At 36.5% G+C, this 19557-nt stretch overlaps 1 protein-coding gene across 4 annotated transcripts in view; it reads right to left on the bottom strand.

Annotated features, from left to right (window-relative positions):
• The window catches only part of SEMA3D (semaphorin 3D), a 271318-nt gene that overhangs the window by 183624 nt on the left and 68137 nt on the right, over positions 1 to 19557 (bottom strand). For all 4 annotated transcript variants that reach the window (XM_064575343.1, XM_064575344.1, XM_064575342.1 and 1 more), the window contains one exon: positions 19161 to 19346. In XM_064575343.1, the coding sequence (XP_064431413.1) occupies positions 19161 to 19311 (151 nt within the window). In that variant the 5' untranslated portion in view covers positions 19312 to 19346. The remainder of the gene's footprint in view (positions 1 to 19160; positions 19347 to 19557) is intronic.

The raw sequence follows: 19557 nt of genomic DNA, 5'->3' as shown, positions 1-19557 counted from the left end.
TTTGGGAAAAGTAAGTTCTATCAAAGAAGAATGTTATCTCGTCTTCCATTAAACCTGAGTCATGAAGATGAGAACTTCTCTGTATTTTTTTTTTTATAATACTGGACTAATATTAAAAAGCTATTCAGGGGGTGCCTGGGTGGCTCAGTCAGTTAAGTGTCTGACTCTTGATCTCAGCTCATGTCTTGATCTCCGAGTTACGAGTTCAAGCCCCACACTGGGCTCCACACTGGGCATGAAGCCTACTTAAAAAAAAAAAAAAAAAGGTATCCAGTCCACAAATATCTATAAGAATCTATTACATGTTAGGTATTGAGCATGTAGCTAAGGGTGTGGTCCTGACCAAGCCCTGCCTTCAAGTGGCTCACAGAGCAATCCATAAATAGATACATACACAAAATACAATATAAGTGAAATAAATTCTAATACAAGTATACACAAAAGAAATATTTCAAGTAATTGTGCATCACTGTATAAAAGAAGATGATAACTGACAATAGTGTTGAAAGACAAATGGAAGCTTTACAGGAAAGATATAAAGAGAAGTTTATTCAAGGCAGAAGAACACGGGAATGTACAAGGGCATATATCATCATACATCACATTCACACACAGCATTTAAAAAAAATTGTTTTAAAGATTTTATTTATTTATTTGAGAGAGAGAGAGAAAACAAGCAGGGGGAGGGGAACACAAGGAAGGGGAGTGGGAGAGGGAGAAGCAGGCTCCCCGCTAAGCAGGTAGCCCAATGTGGGGCTCAATCCCTGGACCCTGGGATCATGACCTGAGCCAAAAGCAGACACTTAACCGACTGACCCACCCAGGTGCCCTCACACACTGCATTTTTAATATGTCTCCTACTCTGCAGTGTGAGCTCCTTCAGCACAAAGACTATGTCTAACTTATCTTTGAATCCACAAAGACTATGTCTAACTTATCTTTGAATCCACAGCACTAGCTCAGTGTCTTGGAGACAAATTAAGTACTTATTAAATATTTGTGGAATTGAAGTATAGTTTGGTATGCTAGAACATACAGAATATGTGAGGCTGGACATCAAGGCAGCCTCCAGATAATCGAGCCCAAAATGGCACGCTGGGGAGTTTGGTTATCATCTAGGTAACAAGAAGCCACTAAAACATATTACATAGAAAAATGACAAAAACTTTAACTGAGTGTTGGAAAAAAAGTCTGGCTGCAGTGTTCAGGATGGATGAGAATTGGAAAAGTGGGAGCAAGGAGACTACCCAGAAATTTCTGAAAGATGGTAAGTCCCTGAATAACAGCAATGCCAATGAGGGGAGCAGGATGTTTAAGAATCTTGCATTTCATTTGTTGTTTCTACCGTTACCACCTGGAAAATAAACTTGAGGTAGTCACTTGCTTTCTTTTCTTTTACTATAGCCAATTCTATTGGGTTTAGTTTCAAATGTGACAAGGAAAAGCAGCTGCGAAATAGTGACTAACGTAAAGTATTATCATTTCAAAATGATTTAATGTTGCCTTGTAACAATGTTAGCATCAAAACGATTAAAAGCAGGCTTCACCAATCCTTTGTAGCCAAACTAAATAATTAGACTTAGGATTACATATGAAAATTTCTCAGGCTGACGCATACATTTTGAAAAGACCTTGGGACAGGGATTGGAACAGGTTCCCTCTTCCCCAAGCAGCTTATCTTTCTTGCACTTCTGCCAAACCAAGCAAAGTCATTTTTGTTTCCACAGGATCATCAACTAAAGCCCGGGAAAAAAAAAAAAAAAAAAAAAACAACAACCAGAGGGGGTGGTCGTTAAGTCCAGAGCCCGCATCTTCACACCTAAAGCTAATATACTCCCAGGGTTTCTGGAATCAGAAATGGGATGCTGGCTCTACAGACTGAAAACTCGTGAACTTTAAAATTTGGCAATATATTTCAGAGCTTTATTTTTTTCTTCTCTTAAACTGGCAACTCTCAGACATGTAATTTTTTTTTTTTAAAGATTTTATTTATTTATTTGACAGAGAGAGAGAGAGCGAGAGCAGGAACACAAGCAGGGGGAGTGGGAGAGCGAGAAGCAGGCTTCCCGCCGAGCAGGGAGCCCGATGTGGGGCTCGATCCCAGGACCCTGGGATCATGACCTGAGCCCAAGGCAGACGCTTAACGACTGAGCCACCCAGGCGCCCCAGACATGTAATTTTTAAGACTGTCCACAGTTTACTTTTTGAACAGAAACTCTGGATGGTTGGGTGAGCATGTTGCTTCACACATGCCATTCAGAGAAGGCCTGCCCTGTACATCCTCAGCCAGCCTCACGTCTCCTCAGATGACAGCAGCATTTGCCTCTAGGTCCTAACTGCTTTCTTTGTTCTCCCTAAACCTTTGACCTAATCCACCATAATCACTCCTTCTAACTGCTCTTTTAGCAATTCATTGTCCTATCACCTTATTCTCAGTTTGTAGTGTCACTCAATGTCCCAGGCCCTCAAATTCCCACTCTTGGTCTAGCAATATACTTTTGGAAAAGCTACAAGCTGGTTATTTCTGAAATAAATGAAACAAGGATTATTAATTTATTCCACTAGGGTAAACATGGAAATCATTTCCATGATGGATTTTAATCAAATGATGACACAGACAAAGTGTTCATGCTCCATGATCGATAAGCCACTGCAGAGCAACAGGATGGTTCTGAGGATCAAAAACCCTATGAATAACATGATTTTTCCTATGTCTGTATGTGCGTGTGCATTTTTCTGAAGGTTATGTCCAGAGTCTTCATCAACATCTCCTGATACCTCTCCAAAAGTCACAGAAACTGTGTATTTCCCACCTATAGTTAATAACCATATTTAGAATAATTTCTCATTTCTAGCATTAAAAAAAATGAGTCACTACCTTTATAAAACTTGACCTTGAAGGCAAACAACTGACTCACCTAAGACCATCAGGTACTCTGCACGTGTTGCAAAGACTCTGATAGCAAGTTCCACTCTCATGGATCTGAAGGCCTAGTGCAGAGGAAATGCTCACCCACAACAAAAATGAAATATGCTTGTGATAGAGGACAAGAGTACTTAAAGTCGTAGACTGTTAAATCTTTAATAGTAAAATGGAAAGAAATTCCCATCTGCATTTCTTTTAGCAAGACAAATAATGCTACTTCAGGTCTCTCATCATTATGTGTGGGTGGAGACACAGAATGGTCTCTAAGCTCCTTCCAATAATCGAGTTCTATGGCATTAGAACCTTATGCCTAACATTGTTAAAATTAAGGAGGTATCAAGTAAACTCTCATCCACATCTATTCCTGGGCATTTCTCTGTTCCTTGGAGCAGATCGCCTCTACCTTTGGGAAAAACAGAAACAGAACATAAAGAAATTCCAACTAAAAGGAAATTCATTCTATCAATGATCCTTGTTGGACTCACGTGTTACCAATGCAGTGAAGTCCAGAATGGTTAAGTGGGCTTCACAAAACCAATTTGCTCTTAATGGTGAAGCTCAGCAACAATGAAACTCCTCACTCACAGCCAGATGCCCCTCTATATGAGGGGAAGGCTCCAGATCCCATAATCCCTGCTCCTATTTGAAATAAACACATGTTCTGAAAAGAACTCTTTGTATCTCCCTTTTAGTGTCCCTTAATACAATTGTTCATTCAGCCTGAAGAACATTTGACCTGATGGTCTACATTCTTCCTCTTCACCCCAGAAAGGAAGGGAGTGGTTGGTCACTTTGAATCTAATAAATTTAGGATTAAGCAACACAGACTTCCTCAATGTTTGACTGTTAAGTGTACAAGATCCCATACCCTTGAAATCACATTTATTGCTAGAAATCCTGAACTGGGTGGAGATGACAGTTTCTCTCACAAGAAGACTACATAGCTAAAAAATGGCTTCCCACATCCTTTAAAGAAGAACACTTAACATTTGTTTTTAAGAAGATAAAGTTACTAAAGGCAGAACTTCGTGGGGTAAGAAGAAAATCACCTTTGAGGAAAGTCAATTTCTAATCTACTCCAATGTAAGGAATAGAATTCCTCAGCAGAGAAAGCTTCCAACCCAAAATGGACCCAGATCAAAACCCGATTGCTTTTCCCTACCATCTAAAGATATTCAGCACAAATCCTTGCCACATCCACTCTTATTTTTCCTGAAAGGAAATCACCATTATATCAGTAAGGCCGTTCTGAGGTTTCTTGAAATATGGTCACCTCTCCAGTGTGTTCTTTGAAAAGCTGTCTAAGTAAAGAAGTAAAGGAGTTTTTATTATTGTCTTCCCCATAAATTCAGCTTTCTTTCCTTGATCTCTGAATCCCCAGGGCTTTCATGCTGACTGTTAGTATCTAAAGATTCCTTCTATGGAATTCCTTCTTCCCATAGTTTCCAGAAATGTTTTGGCTACCAAACCATTCCCCCCCAAAAAAGCCTGTTTTCGGTCTGGGTCAGGAGTGGAGTAATGGGAGCTAGCTATTCATTCCAAAATGAAAATTAGTCCCTAATGTTGTGGCTCACTGAGTTCCTTTGGCTCTCTGTGCATTTGTATTTGCTTCCTCAGTGTTTGGTCCAAGGAAAGACATGGATTCTGTCTTGGAATCAAACTTTGGAAATTTAACTCATCTTAAATTGGCCCCGCCTGACTTTCAGTTGGTTTTCTGAGGCTTGAGATCATATGAAAAGATTTTGGTTACCAAGATAGCTCCCTTCCACCTATCAAAAACACAAATTATTCTGTTTATGTACAGTCTCCATACCTAGCTGCTCAAACAATATCAAATATACAAAGAAAAAATATTTAAATGTAAAATCCTTACAAAAGACTACTTCAAAATGATAGGTATTTGATTATCTTTATACTTTCCTAAGTGAGAAGTCCAGCCCTGTCTTCTTCCTTCAAAAAAAAAAAAAAATCAGATTATCGTTTGCTCTTTTGCAATGGAATATTGAAGATCATTCTGCTCGTTAGGTATTAGAACATTATCTATGTCAACAATAAATCAGATGGTACCATGTAGGGAAACATAAATTAGAAACAAAGCCTATTATATCATCAGAGGTTTGTTCTTGCCAGGACAGGATGTGCAGTAGAGTGTGGCAATTTTACACTGTCACATTTCCATCGACATCCAGGCTTTTGAAACACAGGTTTATTCTTAATTGGCTAGCTTTCAACAGCAGATGCTTTATATAATCCATCACATGTGAGAGTCATAATTTATGATTATGATCCTTTTATATTCTTACTTTGAATTAGTTCTTTAAAATTCTCTAAAGCTTTGCTATGATAATTTTTCCCACTGACCTATAAATAAAGACTAACGTTATAAGTACCTAGTATCTTTCCAGAAAAACAAGGTTATAATAGAACAAACTTCCTCAGAAGTAGTTGACAGGATAATTCCGGGAAGACTGATTCTACTGTGACAATTATTTTCTTAACTCCCTTCATAGCCTTGAGATTTTCTCACTGTTTAAATTTTAAGGAATGTTTAAAATCAAGACACCATGTCACAAACGAATATGGACTGGTTTTCAATCAAGTCTGTAAATTTAATTTTTACAAAATCAGAGGGACATACCATAAAATACCACCTACTATGGATTCTAAATAGCAAGGCAAATATGATAGGAACAAATAATTCCTCAAGCTAAGATCACGACAAATTAATGTACAGAGCAAAGAGCTATGAGAATAACTTTTAAAAAGGACAATATTCTCTAACAACATTACTTTTTAAAATTAATTATATTCGTCAAAATTAAGTATATGCATACCAAAAAGTAACATTAAAAGGCGTAGGTAAGGCATCTGTCTCCTCCTCTGTCCACCTCCAGTCTAGTCCCCATAATAAAACATTTAGTAGTTTACTTTCTATTCCTTTTTATATTTCTTTTTTTTTTAAGATTTTATTTATTTGTCAGAGAGAGAGAGAGAGAGGCAAGCAGAGGGAGAAGCAGGCTCCTTGCTGAGCAAGAAGCCCGATGCAGGACTCGATCCCACAACCCTGAGATCATGACCTGAGCCGAAGGCAGACATTTAATGGACTGAACCACCCAGGTGTCCCTCCTTTTTATGTTTCTAAATAATATAAATATACTACTATCTTTTAAAACATTATTTTCAGACATTTTCATTAAATTCCCATTTACAGAAGCTGAGAATTTTAGCTTTCTGATGCCAACTCTTTCCCTCCAACCAAGCTCCTAACATAATAACATGCCCATTTTCATGAGAGCTGTATTCAGTGATTCCATTATTATTGCAATGTAGATATTCTTCCCTACTGAGAAAAGTAGTTTTCTGATTATACTTACTTTCTTGAAAAATACTGTTGCTTTAATTAATAATTTCCCAGTTTGTGACATTTGCTTAGTTTTAAAATCATGATCAAATCTTTCCGCACTTTCTGAAAAGTGCCTCCATAAAATTTTCATATGATATTCTATCAGATTATTTTTTGGTTTTCTCCTGGAGACATCTCTACCGGGCCCTTTCTTCTTCTCCCTACAAACTAGATTGGCTGTTCTCTCACCTGAGAGACAGCTTTCTCAAACTTCCTTCTACCTCTCTCCTATTATGAATCCAGTCTTTCCTAGATCCTGTGTCTTCCTCCCTGATTTATTTTCTTAACTTTGGTGAGCACATCTCCAGAAGCTTCCGAAGAGAGGGTGACTGAGACTTAAATTTTTGAAACTTTCCATGTGTAAAAATGCCTCTAATTTACCCTTATTAACAGGTGGGCTAACTACAGAATTCTGGGTTGAATAGCATTCACCCTCAGTGATTTGAGGCACGTGAACACGACGTTCTGGGTTTCAAAGTCATGATTGAGAAGTCTCATGTCATCGTATCCCCAGCCTTTGAATATGTCTTGATTGTTTCTGGAAGTTATTTGAATCACCTCTTCACTCTTGCTATTATGAAGTTTAAAATAATTGGACTGTATATGTCTTAGGTTTTGTTTGTTTTTGTTCCTGTTTTTCATTTACCATGCTGGGCACTCAGTGTGACATCTGATCTAAAATTTAATTTCCATTGATTCAAGAAAATTTTAGTTTGGTTTTTCATTCCCAACAAACAGATGTCAATTACCAGTAGAATTTTTCTCTAGATTTTCTACAGAAAAGGTCCTCTATTTACATGCTCAAGGAAGATATTCCTGGTAGAGGTGTGCAGAGACTATGCATTAAAATACGCACACAGACTTCCAAGAGGGGGATTAAAAATACAGTCATAGAATAATGTTTTCCTGAATTTCAAGCCATATTCATAGGGCATAAGCAATGAAATAATGTTTTCCATTTATAGTTTCCTATAATTGTTTTTGTCTCACAAATCGCTAGATCTCTGCTGATGAATTTGAAATAGACACCTAAAACCACACTGCCTCTCTCAAATCACAGTTCAGAATTTCCAATAGCCTGCTTCATACTGTCGTTTTCCCCTAATCAACTGATCTTACTGAGTTTAATGACTTAATGACATGACTTAGCTCCCAGTCTGAAAAAATCAGAATCCTAAAGTGTTCCTTCCTTGGTCCCTTACTCTTTTTTCCTGTATTTAAATAATTGGTACTTCTAAGTCTATTTCACTTCCCTCACACCAACATCCAGCTAAATTTAGTCTTACATATTTGATCATGCAAATCTTCTATTCTTCCTTCTCAAATATTTATTCCTATTGTCAGCCAAGCCAAGATCCCTATTACTCCTTCTCTAAATTACTATAACTGGCTCATAAACAACTTTGTTCTATGCCCTCCTCCCTCACCAATCTCTACCACATGATGCTGTCTATTCTGTTTTTTCCTCCTAAATCACAATTAAGTTAGGTCAATTTCATGACCAAAATCCTCCAATGCCAATATATACTTCATTCAATAAAGTCTGAGTTTGGTCCAATGTTCAAAGTTCCATTTCATACCCAATCTTATTCAAAATTCTTCAATGGCATTCATTTCAAAAAATGTCTTAATCCTATGGCATTAATATATTTGCAATTATTTTGTCCCTTAAAAAAAACCTAGAAGCCCTTGCAGATAAGAATAATGTCTAAATCAATGCTGTAATTCATCACCACTTCTTGTACATAAGAAGTCTAATAAACACTTAACTAACAATTTTACAAACTAGTGATTCTTATGTGTGTTGGTTTACCTACCTTCCATCTAAATCAGAATTTATTACAGGCTTATTAATAATTTAGGGAGGTTAATGTGCCATTAGGAGACCCAACTGTGGCTCTAATGTTTTGCAGTCATTAAAGGTTCCTATTGTTATCTCCAAATGCTTGGGGGTGGAGGGTGGGGGGCGGGGAAAGAGAAGGAGGTCTGAAACAGAACACTCTAGAACAGGGCTTCTTAGGATTTAACATGCTTTCAAATCAGCTGGGATTCTTGTTTCTCATTTAGAAGAGGGTGAGGGGCTGAATTTGTTCATTTCTAACAAGCTCCCAGATTATGCTGATGCTACGGATCCTTGAACCAAATTTGCAGTAGAAAAGCTAAAGTGCAAAGTGACCCCACTGCACTGAAGAGAAGAGCTGGACCATTCCCTCTTCTCCACACTAGAGTTCCTTGCAAACACTTCAGGCATGTGTTAATTTATGCAAGATGGCCAGATTGTGTTTTTTTTCCTTTACAATTCTACGTTGGTCAAATCTGCACATCCCTAACTTATTCTAAATTAACCTAACTTAAATTATAACTAACTTAATTGCTATAAGTGGTAAATGACCTGCTTAGTTTAAATCAATGACGTGTGAACTATTCGCCCTCAGTTTTCTCTTACAAAGAAGGGAAATACATATACTTAATATGCGTTAACCTGGAAGGAAGATGCAAAATGACAAATAATGATTTATTCTTGACTTTCAAGTAAATTTCCTGTTACTTGCAGCAGCAGAAATCCTCCCAGAGTTGCCTAAAAATAGCTGTATTTGTTAAGATCTTCCATTTTTACATCAATTAATTCAATAACCTATTGTTTGACTCTCTTTGAAGCCTGTCATAAAATTCATTTTGTGCTTTGTAACATTCAAGGAGCTTTCCCTCTTTTAATTTGATCCTCAAGGAAAACCAGAGGATTACCACTGTTTTCCAGATGAGAAAACCTAGATCGGAAAGAGCAAATCATCGTTCTAATGAACAGTACATGCCAGAGAAAGAGCTAACATCTAGGTCTTCTGACTTGAAGCCCCGTCAACTATTACAGTATATTTTATATTTGAAAATTTAGCATTTACTTAGAAAAACAAGATTCTTTTTCAAAACACTCTACTTACATTTTTACGGAATGTACACACAGACAAATTCTATTGCTTCTTCCAGTTCATCATGCCACTGGGATTACTGAAATATTTATCTTATTTTCTAGACCGTGTCTGGTTCACTGTGACTTCAGTCAAACAAATCTCTTTATGAGTATCTTTCTTTGGAAGTAAAAAAGCACTTAGTTCTAATTTATGCCTCTTTTTAATTAATAGGATTAAATCAGCATGTTTAAAGGACTCTTACAAAAGTGCAAAATATATATTACTAGTTCTTGAGAAGCAGAGAGGCAATTTGTCAAATTTTCTATGAAAAACAAAAGACATTCATTTTTAAAATTACCTTAAATTTTTATTTTTACACATGTGTTGAAAGAATCTCATTGTAAAAATTCCTTTAATAAGACGCAAGGAATTAGAGTCAAATTTTAGGTAAGTGAAGTCCTAAAACAAGCAGTTGCATATACAAAATTTTATCTCCTTAATAATTTATGGAATTAATAAACCACATATAACATCTGTTTAAAAGGAACTTTTTTAACTGAAAAAGAGATGATGGGTGTAATCCCAGAAAAAAAAATTGTTTTTACTTAAGCAATGACCATTCTAATGTCCCCTCCAGGTTTATGCATAGCCAAAGACAACCAAAGTGTCTCATGATGTTGCTTCTCTTTCACCCTGCCCAGAGGACATTGCTGAACTTTGTAGACCTCAGTGATTTTTATATTATCTTCTTAATTCCAAGAACGTTTTTTGTGTGATATTTCTATGGTAATATTACATCGTATGTTGTATCTTACATTATTGTGTAATTTCCATCACTTTGTGAACCTCCACAATCAATGTTTAGAACAGTGCTCAAATACAGTGTTAAATAGATTTTAATTATTACAAATTAATAGGGTTAGATGCAGACAAACTGTAGTATAAATACCATTGACCTGAAAAGCAGGAGACTTGGATCAGTGTTTTTGTTTTTTTTTTTTAATTATCTCTTACGGGACCTTGGGATTATTATTTCACCTTTCTGGAGTTTTCTTTCCAAATCTTTATCAATTTTCTTAACATATACACTACTTAAAAACTGTATCACTCGGGGTGCCTGGGTGGCTCAGTCGGTTAAGCATCTGCCTTGGGCTCAGGTCATGATCCCAGGGTCCTGGGATCGAGCCCCACATCGGGCTCCCTGCTCAGCAGAGAGCCTGCTTCTCCCTTTCCCTCTGCTGCTCCCCCTGCTTGTGCTCTCTCTCTTTCTGTCAAATAAATAAATAAAATGTTTATTAAAAAAAAACTATCACTCTACCAAACTGAACACATTCCTCCTTAAACATAGTTTATCTCTTTGACCTCTCTTTCCATCTAGACAATAGCTGACACTGACAATGACCCAGATAAGAGTTCAATATGCAAAATAAGCCAGTTTCATTAATATTTGTTCTAAAAGTAGCCTGGGGCACCTGGGTGGCTCAGTCAGTTAAGCATCAGACTTAAGTTCAAGCTCCACACTGGGCTCTACGCTGGACAAGGAGCCTACCTAAAAAATATAAAATAAAATACAATAAAATAAAATAAAATACATAAAAGTAGCCTGTTTTTAGAGAAAAGAATGGAGTTTCATCAATATTTTCTTTAGTAAGGTATGGATTATCCCACATCTCTCCTGAATCATGGATTATTTCTCTCCTATATTATTTTAACTAGAATATAAATATGGTGTTATTTACTTCATGAAAAAAAAAAAAATCTCTTGATTTTATTTTCCTTCCAACTACTACTGCCCATGTCTCCATTACAGGAAAAACCCTTGAAAGAATTATCTATAATTGTCTACAGCCCCTGAGCCCATGCTTTTTAGTATCCAACCTAATTGTGCCATGGCTCCCACACTCAAAGACACTGCCTTTATCAAGGTCAACAGTGAACTTTTGTTGTTGAATTTAATGTTAATTTTTACTTGTTATCTTTGAAGACACATTAGCTGAATATGACACTGCTGATAATCTCTTTTCCTTTGCTTTCTTCATTGACTTCCTGTGCACTAAAACTCCTGATTTTTCTCCTACATTATTTTTCTGGGCACTTCTTTTCAGTTCACCCTGATGCTCATCCTTCTTTTCTCTACTTTCCTTGCTTGAGAGAATCCCAGAACTCAATCCTTCAAATTTTTCTACATCCCTCAGTTATCTTATAGAGTCTCATGGATTTAAAAATTTCTATAGGCTAACTGCCAAATTCATATCTCCAATGATATGTTGCATAAACTCTAGCAATTATATACTCAAATGCCTTCCTGGCATCTCACTTAGACATCCAATAGTCTTGTCTTCTCAAGCAAATATGTCCACTTGATTTTCCCCCCCAAATCTATTTCTTTCACAGTCTTCACCACCTCAATTATTGGCATCTCCATCCTTAAGTTAAAAACAAAACAGAACAAAAGATGGAGTCAGAGTTGACCCCTCTATCTTTTACTTCATATCCTACCCATCAAAAAGTCCTATTGGCTCTACCTACATATCATCCTCTTCTCCTACCTCCACTGCAACTGGTCTGGCCCACAGACCATCATTTCTCACCTGCATTATTACAACATGTCTGTTTCCCTGAATTCTCCCTTTCAGTGTATTTACAACACAGAAACCAGAATGATCCTATAACAATGAGTCAGATTATGTCACCTGTGCCAAAATTTTCCAGTAGGATTTCCATAACACTCAGACTAAAAGCCAATGTTTTAACAATGACAACAGTGGAAGGATCTAATCTTTTTCCCCCCTCTTATTAACTCTCTGATTTAGTCGAACTTCTTTCCCCCATCCAACTGTTTTTCAGCCATACTGTCTTCCTTAGGATCCTTAAACATGGCAGACACATTTTCACCTCATAACCTTTGCATTTGATGTTCCTTTTTTTTTTTTTAAAGATTTTATTTATTTATTTGAGAGAGAGAATGAGAGACAGAGAGCACGAGAGGGAGGAGGGTCAGAGGGAGAAGCAGACCCCCCGCTGAGCAGGGAGCCCGATGTGGGACTCGATCCCGGGATTCCAGGATCATGACCTGAGCCGAAGGCAGTCGCTCAACCAACTGAGCCACCCAGGCGCCCCTGATGTTCCTTTTGCCAAAGAATGTTGCTTTCCCAAGTATCTGCATGATTTGCAACAGCAATTTCTTTAAGTATTTGTGAAAACATCACTCTCTCAGTGAGTTCTTTTCCTTACCACCACACTTGACTACCATACCCCCACCATTCTCTAGCTAACTTTCATGATTCGTTTCTCTCCATAGCACTTTTCATCTTCTATTTTGCTATGCAATGTACTTATGTATGATCTGCCTTTCTATATCAGCATATAAACCACATGATGACAGGGAGTTTTGCCTCTTCTATTTGCTGATATATCCCCCTGTTGCCAGAACAAGGCCAGAAATGTAATGGGCACTCAGAAACTATTGTTATTACCTGTTTACAGTTAAATATCTCATACACAATAAGATTATCCTTGAACTCTTAAAACCACAGAAGCCCAACTGAATAGCCTCAGTTTAGAGAAAATACATCTGGGAAAACAAGTGACTCCATTCAAATATGGCACATTTACCAAAATTAAACCATCAATGACTTGCTTTATAGAAAAATACATGTATTACATGAAAATGCTTACTATAAGATTGATAATGCTTCTTCACTAAGTACTTAGGGAGAGGTATTCAGAGCAAGCCAGCTTCTTCTCCCATGAATTTGACAACAAAAATGCCCACTTTAGATTTCATCATGTGGTCTGAAACCCTGAGTGATTTTACGATACATTTTAACCCACTCTGAGGGCTATCAAGCAATCAAAGACACTACTCTTACCAAGGCCAACAATGATCTTTTTAACTGTAAGGGCTTATTAACTACTAGAAGACCACAACAGTAAAAATACTGGAAAATACCTTTAATAAATTCACAATCTGTGGGTGGTACTTAACTGCAGGAAACTAACTCTAGTAGAAAATGCTTTGGGAGTAAGTGGAAGCAATTTTAATATGTGTTATAAACAAGAGGGAGCTACATAATATTTTTCAAATTGTTTCCAGAAGGAAACCTTTGGTCTGTAACCATTCACTTGGAGCAAATAATAACATTTCACAAAAAATAATAATTGATAGCATTTATTAAATGCTTACTATGCCAAACACAGTTAGAGGTGCTTTACATGGGTCAACACACCTTAACAATATCCTGATTGGAACTGAATAAATTAATGCATTTAGATTTACTGTTACACTTACTGTGTTACAAATAAGAAAAGGGCAGCACAGAAAATAAGCATCCAGGTATCTCACAACTAGTAGGAACAGTTAAAACCTAAGCAGTTTGGCTTTCTTCACTGTTACATCATGCTGAATCAAGATAATAGAACTAATGTTAGACTAGTCAAATCAAACAAGTTACATGAGTCAAATAACCACGAATCTCTTCCTGAGACACATGCTGCATTTCACAGCTAAATAATTTATAAATAAACAAAAATATACAGATTAATCCACTCATTTCTCAGAAGATTCCAACAAAACAAAGAACTATTCTATTAAATACATTGTTTTAGTTATACAATAGAAGAAAAAAATTTAAAGGTGATTTCAAGTTTTTCTTGTCTATGAAAATACATATAACTTTTGGAGGATCAAAAAATAGTACTTTGATAGTTATTGAGAAGAACATATTGCCAAAAAAGTAATGGTGAAAACTTATATATATTTTTTGTATCTTGATATCTGTGTTCTGAATAATGGTTCCCTCAGGGACAACAGGTGGCAAAAGTGTGGGCCTTGAACTACAGAGATAAAAACACACAACTTAATTTTGCCACTTAATATATGTTTCTTGTTTTGGGGCAAGGCCTTCAGGCTCTGAGTCTCAGAGGTTCTTATCTAAAAAATAGGTTCAAAAACAATGGTTTTCAGGGTATCCTCAAATAGATATAATAAAGTCCAAGTAGGGTCCTTGGAGCCTGTCACCCTCTTGTTTTATATTCTTTTTTTTTTTTTAAGATTTTATTTATTTGACAGAGAGAGACACAGCGAGAGAGGGAACACAAGCAGGGGGAGTGGGAGAGGGAGCAGCAGACCCCACCAAGCACGGAGCCCGATGTGGGACTTGATGCCAGGACCCTGGGACCATGACCTGAGCCAAAGGCAGACGCTTAACGTCTGAGCCACCCAGGCGCCCACTTGTTTTATATTCTTCATAGCACTTCCCACTATTTGAGATGATATTCATTTATTTGTTTACCTGCTCTTTGTCTCTTTATCTGGACAAGAAATTCAAAGAGAACAGTGACTTTTCTCGGGCCTAATGAACAGGTGGTTGTTCCATACATATTTGCAGGATGGGTGACTATATGGTAACTACTAAGTGGGTTAGTTTCCTTCCTCATGTCTAATATGTGGGAGTTCAGTGTTGACAAGCTGGTGTTTTATGGGTTTACTGTGATTCTTTGAGATAGCAAGAGTTTTAGGGTGAAAATATTCAAATGGAATTGATAGCTGAATTCTCTTTATGCCAGGTTCAAAAGGATGTGATAAGAAAAAAGACTATATGTATGAGATATATGCAAATGCATGTATCCTATATATACATATGTGTAATATATATATAATAAGCCATTCACATGTAGATTAGTATTAAAATCTAAAATTAGGAAAGGAAAGAGAAAGGCTAAAGAGACTATGCAAAAAAGAAAAAAATATGAAAAAAACCCTACAATTCATCATAAGAAATGAGACTTTGTATATTAGTTAACTTTCATTTTTTTTCTCCTGTTCCAAAGTTTTTGTCCATTTCCTCTTTATGTTACCTATGTCACTTTCTGGTTTTTCAAAAAAATAATCTTGCAGATATTAATGATTCCTGGGAATAAATATCCTTAACCCATATGAGTTCCTTTGTGATGATTATGAAATACAGAATGTTTACACTACTACGGGACTGAAATAGGTCATCTCTCAAAAGTTACTTTTATTACATCTGAAGTATAAACTGTCCACATGACTGTGAGAAGCCCACCTTGTAGGGCAAAATATATATAATAAACTTAAAACATGAAATCCAGAAATATAGAACATTCTGATCTTCAAGGTTCCTTGTTATTCAAGAAACAGATTCAGTATGCACACATGTGCAAGAATTCAAAATATGCAACTGAAGGGAAATCTCTTTGCAAAACAATAGAACCAAACAAGCTCCTGTGGATTCAGAGGTTCAACACTAAGTCTTTATCAAAGAGCATTCTTTGCATAAAATGGTTATTATATTTTCTGTTGGCCTTTAAGAAATCCCTCAAAATAATCTTGCAGCTGTTCAAAGTAGCCAAATCTACTGATACTGGCTGCATCTCTGGTCAGCATCTAAGGAAGCATGAACCACGGAAAGCAAAGCAAACAAAGCTAAGTCTGTGACCATAAAAATTATTTTTGAAAACAAAATTAATTTTTCACTTTAGCTGATTTTTCTAACCTCACATTCTGGCAGTGTTTTAATGCCCAAAGCACAAACTTTAAGACTCTTCCAAAGCTATCTAAGCAATGGGTGGTACTGGCTGATCTCAATTCATTACTCAGGATCAGGAAAGAAGGAAGATGCCAAGAGAGACTTACGATCATTATCTCAGAAGTAGGAATGTGGTATCCAGGCACTTTTTGTCACCATAACCCCAAACTGGTAGGGATTTTGTATGTCATAACTATATATTCCATAATAGCCCACTTAAAAATAGTAGGATTTGACCTACTTTCCTCCAAAACTTTCAGATACGATATAGACAAGGTGGACAGGGAAGCTGTTCACATGCTTGGAAGTGGATGGGAAATGTGGACGTGGTAGGGCTCAACAGATGATTTCCAAAGAGAAGATGCCGTATTCTTTAAAGTGGAAAGAGGAGTGCCCTGTAAGGGTTGTGAATACTTCTCCTAGCAAAGATGATTACTCTATTATTAGCATACAATCTGTAAATTAATAGCTAATGGTAGCTATGGGGAACTCATAGGGGTGTGTGTGTGTATCTTTTGAGGGTGGGTCAGGAGATATTTGTAATTCCTATCCTGCATTCAATCTTTGCTACTGCTTACCAGACTTTGACATGTAAATTACCTAAATGTAGAGAAAAACCTAAAAAATACAACACTGAGAAAGTGTAATATAAGAACCATCAAAAGAATAGTTCTTACTGCATTTAATCCAGCACTTAATTAACCAGTTCCCTTTTTGTATAAGCACTAGATGCTGAGAGGAGTGACAGTCGATACAGAAATAACTAAAACAAGATTTTGAACTCATAGAGTTGATTCCAAGTCCAAAAACACATTCATACAAAAACAAAACAAAACAAAACAAAAAAACCTTTAACTACATGAACTAACTAGTAACAGCTGTACGGAATGATTAATGATGTTTTTCTCAATCTGTAGAGATTGATTTATTTTTCCAATGATCAATTTACCACATTGGGGTTAATATTTTACAGTCACTTGTATGAAATTATGATTATGAACTCAAATGATCACAATGATAATCTACCTTTTTCCATACATTTATCCAAAGGCACAACATCTTACAAGTCTGTAGATCTCTTTTGGCCACCCAGTGATCTTAAATAGAGCATGTGTCCTTCTTCAACTCTTAACTCTGTTAATTTTGACAACTGAAAATTATATCATCAGTCAAATACAAGCATGGTGCTTCTGTAAATGTTAAAGTTCACTCTGGTCGTTAAGTGCATGAAGGAAGAACTGCTAATGACCAGGACCTAAGAAACAGGATCAGGCATCTGGGCCCTATGCAGCATGAGGCTGACTCAGGCGCTGAGCCATGACCCAATCTGAGACCCTTGGCAAATATCTCAGTTTCTCAGTACCTCCACATCCTCACGTAAGGGAAGGGGATGATAATAATCCCCACCATACCGGGTGGTGGTGAGGATGAAAGGACAACACACAGTTCTTTTTTTTAAGATTTTATTTATTCATTTGAGACACAGAGATACAGAGAGAGAGAGAGAGAGCATGAGCAGTGGGAAAGGCAGAGGGAGAGGGAGAAGCAGACTCCCGGCTAAGCCAGGAGCCCGATGTGGGGCTCCATCCCAAGACCCTGAGATCATGACCTGAGCTGAAGGCAGACGCTTAACTATCTGAGCCACCCAGGAGCCCCAACACACAGTTCTTATACCAATGCTCCACTCATAATGAATCATCAGTGACTGGTAACTACTAAAGTGTCTTTGCGAGCCTGATTTATTTTGCATTGTTCACACGTATCAGTGCAATGCTCTAATGTTATTCATTATATCATAGGAACCAGAGAGCGTTCCCCTTATTTTTTTTTCCCTTCAACCTCTTTAATTTCAGAATTGCTGCATCTCTCTTTCTCTCTCCTTTTCTCATTGTTTGGAGTTTAATATTTGTTTTCTGTTCCTTTTCTTAAGGTGAATTTTGAATACAGGCAAATGAACAAATCTGACTTTTGCATATGACGGGTTGTGAAAAATCCACATAATTGAGTAATCACATCCCTTACCAGGATAGAGAACTCTTCCATAATCTCGGAAATTTCTCCCTCATATGTCTTGCCTGTTAATCCTCCCCTCAACCACACAGAGGCAACATTCTGTTTTTCCTTTTTCACCTGTTTTAAAAATCCTAGAAAAATATAAGAACTCAAAAATAATACATTGCCCTAACTCTTTAATTCATGAGATATAAATTCCAAACAAAGCCAACATATGAAATGTGTAATGGATTGTATAATGCTAATTCCATTTCCACTTACATTCGACATCAAGTTAGGTTTTATTATTGATATTTCATTTGAGTTCAGAAAGTAACTTGTCTTAAAGATCAGAGGATATTAAAACTGCAGGCATAATTTTTTCCTCCCAAGTTCAGAATAAAGGAGTATAAGTCTCCTACATTCCTCTCATTACTTGAAGTATTAAAGAAGCCAAGAAAAGAAGAGAAAAGAAAGAAAAGAAAAGAAAAGAAAAGAAAAGAAAAGAAAAGATCTTTAAGCATAAAACTTGGCCCGTTCTCTCTCTCTGTGAATATGTCTATCTATACACACAAACATACACATACATAAGTTGACTAAATATAACTCATATAAACTTTACTTTTATATTAATTTAAACATTTAAAAACAATTAGCTTAGCAGATTTCATTTCTTAAATAGTTTTTCATCTCTATATTTCAAGTCTTTCGCAGGGTCTTTTTTTTTTTTTTTAAGATTTTATTTATTTATCTGACAGAGAGAGACACAGCGAGAGAGGGAACACAAGCAGGGGGAGTGGGAGAGGGAGAAGCAGGCTCCCCGCAGAGCAGGGAGCCCGATGCGGGACTCTATCCCAGGACCCTGGGATCATGACCTGAGCCAAAGGCAGTCGCTTAACCAACTGAGCCACCCAGGCGCCCTCGCAGGGTCTTTTTAAAATAATAAATATGTATACATTTGAAATCTTAAAGGTATCTTAGTGTGATAATTTTTTTAAAGATATCTTACTGTTTTTAAATATAAATTGCCTTGAACTAGGGATAAAATAATTAGTATAAACCATATGAAATTAATGTATTTCTATTTTTAGGGATTGATTTTTTTTTTAATACAAAACTGATTATAACCAACAGACCAAAATCTCCTAATTATGCTAATCAGTAGTTGATCATTGTAAATAATGAGCTGAAAAGTGTACATGAACACCTTTGGCACCATTTTCCTCACAAAAATAAGAAACAATTGGGTTTTGTTCTGTAATAATATTTTTATTAACTGATGCCAATACTATAAACATTTCACTGAAGTCAGTATGCATTTCTAAATAAAAGAAATACAGTAATCAAAAAGACAATCTGAAAAACATTTACACACTTACCCTTGTAAGTCAGCTTGAGTCGTGGAATATTTTGCTTAGAAGTTCCAATGACTGGAAGAAATAGCATGGTCATGCTTAGTATCATCAAGGCATGAAAAAGGTGAAAGTTGTGGCTCCTGGACTTCGGTCTCTCATTTTTATTAGCAGTCATGATGAAAACAATGTCCTCTTTCAAAGGGTGTTAATCTAAAAAATAAGAAAATAGCTATTAATATAGCAGTTTGTAGATTTTCCTAAATGTACTAAATCATAATTTTCTGAATGTGTATAGATTTTTAAAAAATAATTGCTCCTTCTCTCTTGTTTATCTTGCAAATTGTTACAAAGGAAAGAAATCAGAGTTGAATAATAAAATTCAGGTCTGCCTTTACACAGATGCAGAGATCAAGTCATAACT

This window comes from Mirounga angustirostris, unplaced genomic scaffold (genome assembly GCF_029215605.1).
Source record: "Mirounga angustirostris isolate CCGP_5_RB_7025 unplaced genomic scaffold, mMirAng1.0.hap1 SCAF_12, whole genome shotgun sequence".
Lineage (NCBI taxonomy): Eukaryota > Metazoa > Chordata > Mammalia > Carnivora > Phocidae > Mirounga > Mirounga angustirostris.
Note: the sequence above shows the minus strand (reverse complement) of the source record. Positions and strands in the feature narration are given on the sequence as shown.